The following is an 8,837-nucleotide window of genomic DNA, read 5'->3' as shown; positions in this document are numbered from 1 at the left end:
GCTATAAGCGTTAAAATTGTATTTCTTTAAGTCTTTATTTAAATAGGCTAAATCAATGTAAAAGACGTAACACAACCCAGAAACGTTTTTGTTTTGTTACTGATTATTAAAACAAATAGATTAAATACAATGTACAAAATGAAAAATATTTATTTCATATTATGAATATATTGTAAAATACACTAATCATGTATTGTTTTTGGCTGTACTGTACATTCCATACATATCTATATGGTACGTGTTTCATTCATGAACAATGATTGGTTGACGTTTGTGACGAAGGCCTCGCAGTTCTGACCAATCAGCGTTAGGCGGGTAAGTTTTAAAACACAAATGGCGACGGTGAGAGGCGAAGCGTAAGTGTTATCTAAAAAACTATAAGGAAAACGGCCTTTATTAGAACTAATTTTACGATGTTTTATACTTTTTTAAATTACGCTGATGCTTTAAGAATCAAGGGTTCACTTGAAAATGTTTTTTTATGTGTGTGGTGAAAGTACAAAGGCCTGAAAATGTGTCTTTCTTACAAAGTCACCGTTGTAATTGTAGTTTTCAGGTAACGTTATTTTTGTTACAGTGAAACGATGGCCATTTAGTATTATTAACCGCTGCCGTCATTACGTGCATATTTAAATCACTGTTAACCATTCAGGGTTTGGTGTTGCATCCAAACCACCCGTTCTCATAACTCTGTATAAATCATCTAACGTTATGTTTGTGACAGCGTAAATTCTGGCTAACGTTACGCCACTTATTTGAAATACACTGAGGAACTTTCACATGGTCATTTGACGAATTAAATAATTTCCTTCATTATGTAAGACAATAGATGTGCACATGAGTGTGACAACCCACTTCAGTTAATTGATAATTGTATATACAGGGATTGTTTTCATTTTGTTTTAAAGTAAAGTTTCCTTTGGGATTTACTAGTTCATATCAGAGGGTGATCTGAAGATTCTGAAAGCCTTTCTTTTCTTTTTTTTACCATGGTAGTTTTTAAAGACAGAGTATATGAATAAATAAACACTAAATAATAGTCTCTGATTTCAGACTTCTGGAAAGGACTGACCCTTCCTTCTTGAAATCATGGAACACCACCGAACTGCAGGAAACAGGAGAGGGAGTAATTATGGCTCCTTATCTGATGGTAAATTTTGAGTTTTGTTATATGTAACTGCAGTTTATAACAACGATGTCCCTTTAAAAACACACTATTATGAAACAATAATATATTTCCTTCAAATGATAATAAAATATAGATGTTTCAAAGTCACCATGAAATCAGTATAGACAATTCTTTTCTTTTTTTTATGGAATATTGCAGTATTTATTATAAATGATTTACTCATGCACATCACTTTTTTGTTAAATTCATCTGCCCCTGTAATCTTTAATCAAAACAACTTCCTCTTGTTATGACATCTCTTTTCTCTGATGATGTGTTTACTGGCGTGAGGGCGGGGCAACCTGTCACTCACATGACATCACAGCAATAAACTACAACCATCCAATCAATTCCAGATGGACAAAATCAAGTCTCACCCTAAATTTTTCTTGTTTTCTTGCCATATCACTCGCATATACATCACAACAAGGATGAAAAGACTGTCGCAACTTGCGTTTCATGCCGACTTTAAGGCATTTGTTTCTGTGCGTAGGACTGCAGGCGAAAACAGAAGCATATATTCAGGCAGCTGTATGTGTTGTATGACATGATCCAGCTGCTGGCAGGTCTGGAGTCAGTGGATCAGCTGCTGAATGAGCCATGTCCCCAAAACCCAGGTAACTCACACATCATGGATTATTGTACATGACTGTTCATTGCTAAACAAAGCAGTGAAATGATGCCTTGATTTGGGTGCACAGGTAATGAAGCTCGTTCTGCATGGAAGGCTTTAAAAGCAGAATATCAGGAGAGAGTTCAGGAGGTGGAAGGGCTGATCAGTGCTTTCCAGGTCCGCATGGAAGAGCTTCAGAGTAAACGGCAGAAACTGGAGACTCTACTGTCCACTCTGCAGATAAAGGTAATCGGGCTTCTTTCTGATACATGAAAAATGGCTTTTTATCCAATTTATCAAACTAATTTGATTTATGGTTTAGATTAATCTGATAAAAAGCTATTTTTTTGGCTGATTGTTGTTGCCCTTAAAAAACTCCAACAATGATAGAATGACAGACCACTTTTATGATGTGGTTTTATGCAGCTATACATGGAGCTTCATACTTGCATTCTCATACAGTTGTATTGTACATTAAATCTCATTCTTGTTCAGAAGGACGAGTGCAAAGAGAAGGAAAGAATCACAGCTAAACAGAATCAGAGAGCTGAGGTAAGACATCCATTTACTTTATACTTCTTGGTTTGGCTAGTTAGCTCCAATAATTTCAACTTTTCTTCACCAAAATGAAGCTGTGGGACAAACTGGTTGAATCAAATTGATTAAATTTTCATTCCTTTTTCTCACGCACAGAAACAAATCAGTTTTCAGCTGGAAGATTCCCTCCAGGCAGCCCAGAACGCCTTGAAGGTGTGTGATGTGCATCTGTCCAAGCTCAAGGATGAGTTTGAAAGACAGCAGGCTCGAATTAGTGACTGGACTCTATTAAGAGACAAGTGAGTCTGTATATACACTACTGTTGAACAGGTTGGGGTCAGTTTTTTTTATTACAGAAATTAATACTATTATTCAGCAAGAATGCATTAAGTTGATCAAAAAGTGTCTATTTCGATTAAATTATGTTCTTTTTTAAATGTGTCAAAGATTCTTTTTAAATGTATCAAAGATTCATATATATATATATATATATATATATATATATATATATATATATATATATATATATATATATATATGTGTGTATGTATCATCACAATAAACTCCCCTTTTTCTTCATTTTCTTTTCTTTGTCTCTCAGGCTGCAAACCTTGGTCACATTGACTCAGAGAAATATGCAGTATAGGCTGCTCTCAGTCAGTCCCTCTGAGCTGTGCCTTGAGCTCTTGCCTCGTGTTGGCGAAAAATCACTTGAACCTCTGCGTGTCTCCGTCACCATGACAGCCAGTGACGAGTTCCAACTTCAGGTACTGTGTCTCAGCAAATATTTCCCTTAAGTGATGCTGAGAGCGGTGAAATGTGAATTAAGGGATGAGCTGCCTGATTTCAAAAGGGGAACATGCTTCTTATCATAAAACATATAGACTTTGTTCATGCACTCATACGTAGTTCAGAAGATACTTTTTTTTTGTAATCTTGTTCTAGTTAATATATCATTATAAATGTGTAAAAGTTCGAAAGTAAAAATGCATATACACACACACACACACACACACACACATACTAGAATTTGTACTGCTGTAAAAAAAATTGCAAAAGTACAGTACAATACTAAAACCTTTCTTCTTTTTTTTTTTTTTTAGTGTGGAAACGCTAAGGCAATTTAATAAGGCTTTTATTCACCAAGATTGTATTTAAGTAATTATAAATAAACCATTTTTTTAACAATAATCAAGAAAGATGTTAACATTTATTGTTACTGTTTGAAATAACTAATGAAAAACTTTTGAATGATAGTGATCATATGGTGGTAATTAAAATTATGACTAAATCTTTGTTTTTGTCAGTGTTTAGAGCTAATATTTCTCTAGAACTACATATATTTTAAATGGTTTTACCTGGTTTTCATTTTGTTTCATTATATTATTGTGAATGTACCTCTTTCCTGTCTGTAGGTGTTTCAGGGAACCGCTGGCCTGGTAGAGGAGGTGGTGAACGGCCCGCTTAGGCAAGTGAGCGCCGCCCTTGTGGAGATGATGGAGCGGTACATAAGTCAAGGAGAGATGCTGTCTGAGATTCAGGCTCTTCACTCCAGGTACATTTTCTTAAAGTACAATCAATCATATCAAAATCTGATAAAGAAGAAGGTTCATTGAAACCCAAAGACATCATACAAATCATCCTCAAAATGAAAATCTTCTTACTGCAACCTGTGGAGTGTGTGACAGCTGCCTAGTCTTGTCTTCATTCAGCATGTTTTGAAAAATTTCGCTCAAAATACAAGTGTCCTAATACTGATAAACAGACACTATTTGACGAACAGGGTCGTAAAAATTCTGTCATAATCTATTACCCGTCATTTAATTTTCATATTTTAATAATAATAAGATGTTTAATAGCTTTTGTTTTTGTTCACATTTTCATTTTTAATCATGAACTGACAGGACAAGCATATAAACGATAAAAACATTGACAGCCAATCAGAATCCATCCTGCTGTAACAAGCTTGTGCATTTAAAGTGACAGATAAGCACGCGCTTAGAATAAACAGAACGATGTCGTCCGCTGGTGTGGACACTAATATAGTTGTCTATAGTTATCGTTCTTGGTGTGAACGGGGCTTAAAACACAAGCTTTTGTGCCTGAACTGGCTAATATGAACTGTGCAATATCACAAAATACAGTTGTGATTGAAATGAATTGACCTAAACTCAGTCGACTTTCTGTATCTGCCTGAACTCATATCTTCCTCATGGTCCACATCGACTTAAACTGGGTGCTCTCCCGTGTGTAATAAAACGCATCAAGGTTGACTAATACAGAGGCAATTGTTGTTAGATTTTTCATCTTTGCCTCAGACAGACGACTTCTCGCAGCAGTTTTAATTTTGTTCTAGAGGCTGAACCCACCCTCTGCTGCCACACTTGAGCGCACTCGCAGGGTGGGAATTACAGTTACAAGTTACAATAGATCACCCTCAGTGTAATCTGGCAAAACGATAGACAGCCTTCAGATTTTTTTGTCACTGCTAAAAACATTCAGTCAATGATGGAAAATATTCGGTTAGCGTGACCTTTGCTCAGATTTATGATTATTTTTGGTTTTATTGAATCTCAGCTGCTGCGGAATGTTCTAATTCAAGGTAACAACTGTAAGGAAGACTTTTGCTTTCCCATTCCAACCCCCTCCAGGGTCCGTTTGGAATTCCTAAAGGCAAAGCGGTGCTGACAGTGATCAAGCCCTGTTGGCCAAGATGTGTTTACATCGAGGGTCTGCTAATTGTCACACCTTTAGTATGTGGGGGAAGTTGCCATCTTCTGATTGGTCAGTTTGAACATTTGGCTTTCAGTCACATGGTCAAGGAAGGGATAAAGGAAGATTGTAACTTGCCCTGGCTCTTCTTCTGGGTCCTCTTTTCTTGGGGCCTGCTCTTTGGATCTCTTTCTCTAGCTTTAGTCTTGTGGCTCTCCTCCTAGTCTCTCTCTCTCTCTCTCTCTCTCTCTCTCTCTCTCTCTCTCTCTCTCTCTCTCTCTCTCTCTCTCTCTCTCTCTCTCTCTCTCTCTCTCTCTCTCTCTCTCTCTCTCTCTCTCTCTCTCTCTCTCTCTCTCTCTCTCTCTCTCTCTCTCTCTCTCTCTCTCTCTCTCTCTCTCTCTCTCTCTCTCTCTCTCTCTCTCAACATTCTGCATAAATGCTGGGTATGATTAATGGTATAAGATTTAATCATATCATACATCTATTTTAAGTGTTACCATAACCAGATATTGTCGTTAAACCCTTTCACTTAAGTTTTAAATAGCTTTGATTTGGTATTAACATTAATGTGGTATCTATTGCAATACAATATCGTCAAACTATAGCAATGCTCTCCCACATATTTTGCTATTATACCTGCACTTATTTCCATCGTTGGTTGGTATAAGTAGCAGTGGGTGGTAATGGACAAGAAATGTACATTTTTCTACCATCTTGCTGATAATGTTTCTTTCGGCAGTCCTGCAGCCTGAACCCCTGTAGTGACAGCCCCTTACACAACACCGGAACTCAGCATTACTACTTTACAGCAATAAAAGGGGAAACTCGTCTTACATGCTGAATAATTTTACTCCCTGTGACTCATTTGCAATTTTACGTTTGTTTCATCAGGTTTGCGATTGATTGGTGTCCTGCTGAAAAGCTTCTGATCTTTCTCAAGACTGCGACCACCGTTTGTCACCTGAGGGTGGAGGAGGGTTACCCATCACACGGTCGAGCTACTCTCCTGTCTGTGAGAAAAGATGGCAATCTGTTTGATATCACCAATCTACAGGTAAGGAAGAGTGAAAAGGTTTGGTTTTAATTTGCTGATCCATGTTGCTTTTTAATAATTGCAAAGCATCAAAATATGCAAATATCCATGTCATTGCTTTTTGCTGCATAGAGACCTTATGTTTGCACCATATTCAAACTTTATAAATATTGTGGCATGTTCTTAGAAGTGTACTCTGTGTTCATGTTGGCTTGATATGGTTTTGAAAAACTGTTGTTTAAATTTAATGACCACCATCTAGCGTAACATTTTCCTTACACTTTGAAAGCGTTTGATTGTACACTTTTTATTTTATTTTTTTTTATTTAAAGGGTTTCAAGTGTATTATATATATTTTTTAAATATCATGAATTTTTAATTCATTGATATCATTACACTTTTGGGGAGTCGCACCACATGACATTATACAACCTGAACTAGCCATGCTTTGTAAAAATAATAATAAGTTCCCAAATAAATAAGTGTAAAATGACACCAATCTACTTAATGTTGTTTATATTAATTTCCTTAATTTAACCGTGTTGTAGAATTTTTTTGAAATTTTTATTTTATTTTTTATTGTGATATCAGAACAATTTCCTAATTCATTTCTGAGTTGAGTTTGTTATTCATAAGTGACTCTTTTCAGCCTGCAGAGCAACATCCTGTCCTGACAGAGTGGCTTGAGTTTCTCTCCTCCAATCCGAACATCTGATGTGAACGTCAAAATGTACCCCTGCCCTTACTCAGAAAGGCAGATCTCCACCACGTATGTCATGTCCTGGGTCATAGTCTATTACATAACACGTACACTCTCTGCATTGTACAGTTCTAGCTGCATTGTTGATATAAAAATGAATGTTTGTATTGTGTCTGTGTACGTATTGTGAGTTATAAAGTGCTTTCAGTCTTTATCTAACCAACCCAGACTGTCAATACTTTTATAATTATTTTGTATAAAACACCCTTATCAAAGGATTGAGCTTTTAAATAAAATGAATCTAAAATGTATGAAATGGCATCTAGTTTGACTTTTGCACTTCTACTCTTGTTTTTAACACTAGAGGGCAGCACTTTATGTAAGTAGCACCACATGCACGTTCCATATGCTGTTGTCTGACATAACAGGTTAGGTAACAGGTTAGACTCAGGCTTGTTCTTCTGCTGCCTGGATATTTAATCCTCCCTTTTTTTACTACACAGAGTTGGATACTTTTAAAGTGTCACACATTTCCACCTCAGACATGTAAAGCTCCTATCACGTTGGCCTCTGGCCACCCCCGAGCTTGTTATGAAACGAGATCAAATTCAGTCTTTTTTTTTCTTCCCATGGTTATTCTGATATACTCTACTTGGCACTTAGAGCATGACTCCACTTTCTGTACCAGTTATCCGCCCTCTGGCGCTACACAACAGGAGCTGCTCTTATTGGCCAAATCAGATGTGAGGTTTGTTCTGGATTTGGCCAATAGGGAGCTGTGAAACTGATTATGAGGGCACAATGACCCAGTTCTGGGTCCATGTGTGTGGAGAGCACTCCACATATTCTCTGCTCATTCTGCTGTCTGTAATGAGATGGGGCCTGGACTCTATGCTGTGCTTTGTAGATCAGACTCCATGTCTAACAGGGAAAACTAAGACGGGTCTTGGCAAATAATGACAAAGATCTTGTCAGTGGTATTTGCTTGCATAGCTAGATGAACCATATGTTCCCCTCATTATTTCCATATTCTTTCATATGTTAAAAATATGATTTATTGTTGAATTTAATTCACGTTAGTGTACTACGTTGATTTATATTTACAATGAATAAGGTAGGTATTGTATTTTTTCCCACTTGCTTATCATTTTCTACTTACCTGTGTTGATTAACTATAAGTAAATAATTATATTTTAATTCCATTGTCTGTTAGGGTTGCAGTATTATTAAATGTCCCATTCGTTGTTGTAAATTTCCAGTATTTAATATTTCCAATGTTATTCCATTATTTATTTAATTGCTGTTTGAACGTAAGTCTCATATGCTCACCAAGGAGGAATTTATTTAATCAAAAATACAGTAAAGACTGTAATATTGTGAAATATTGTGTCTAATATTATAAAGTTTTTTATTTAATTTATTCCTGTGATGTCAAAGCTGAATGTTGAAAACTGTTGTGCTGCTTAATATTTTTGTTGAAACCATTCTACTTTTTCCAGGATTCTTTGAATGGGAAGTTCAAAAGAACCGCATTTATGTGAAATGGAAATCTTTTGTAACATTATAAATGTCTTTACTGTCCCTTTTGATTAAGTTAATGCATCCTTGCTGAGTAAATGTATTAATTTATTTTTAAAAAGTCCTACTATCCCCAAACTTTTGAACAGCATATATTGTACTAAGTTAATTACCTATTGTCAGAGAACTATACTGTCCTACTCAATTGCAGCACTTATGGAAAATAATTGGCATAATTTCCTGTCTTCTATATTTGTTCACACACCAGCTCCCACTAGAGGACACTGCCTTTAAATTTACTATTGAGGACAGAAATGATACATTCTGCGTATTACTCTCTTGACACTGAAAAGCAACTTATTAGTATGTATAGTAGTATACTATATATAATACTTTATATTCTATATAAATACTGTATATATCATTTATATATTATATAATTTCATTTGTTTTTCTAAATTATTCTTTTACAATAAATGTTTTCAGTACACAGGTACACCAAGATTTATTCGACACAAATTTGATTTTTCTTCTTGGAAAAAAAGACAACACGCAG

The 8,837-nt window shown here is 35.8% G+C and overlaps 1 protein-coding gene across 2 annotated transcripts; it reads left to right on the top strand.

Annotated features, from left to right (window-relative positions):
- Positions 1-301: 301 nt before the first annotated feature.
- On the top strand, positions 302-7,074 carry LOC307165342 (uncharacterized protein). Of its 2 annotated transcripts, none has more exons than XM_079882889.1 (10): positions 302-356; positions 1,054-1,150; positions 1,662-1,785; positions 1,870-2,027; positions 2,277-2,333; positions 2,475-2,617; positions 2,920-3,085; positions 3,734-3,873; positions 5,922-6,084; positions 6,713-7,074. In XM_079882889.1, exons 1-10 carry the CDS (start codon positions 334-336, stop codon positions 6,776-6,778), a joined length of 1,137 nt encoding a protein of 378 aa, XP_079739015.1. In that variant the 5' UTR covers positions 302-333; the 3' UTR covers positions 6,779-7,074. The 2 variants fall into 2 exon arrangements, with proteins under 2 accessions (XP_079739015.1, XP_079739014.1); XM_079882888.1 differs by lacking the exon at positions 302-356 and adding an exon at positions 503-556 and having other exon boundaries at positions 6,713-7,073.
- Positions 7,075-8,837: the final 1,763 nt, after the last annotated feature.

The sequence above is a fragment of the Squalius cephalus genome (assembly GCF_949319135.1).
Source record: "Squalius cephalus genome assembly, chromosome: 1".
Lineage (NCBI taxonomy): Eukaryota > Metazoa > Chordata > Actinopteri > Cypriniformes > Leuciscidae > Squalius > Squalius cephalus.
The sequence above is the reverse complement of the archived record's forward strand: the minus strand, read 5'-3'. Positions and strand labels throughout refer to the sequence as shown.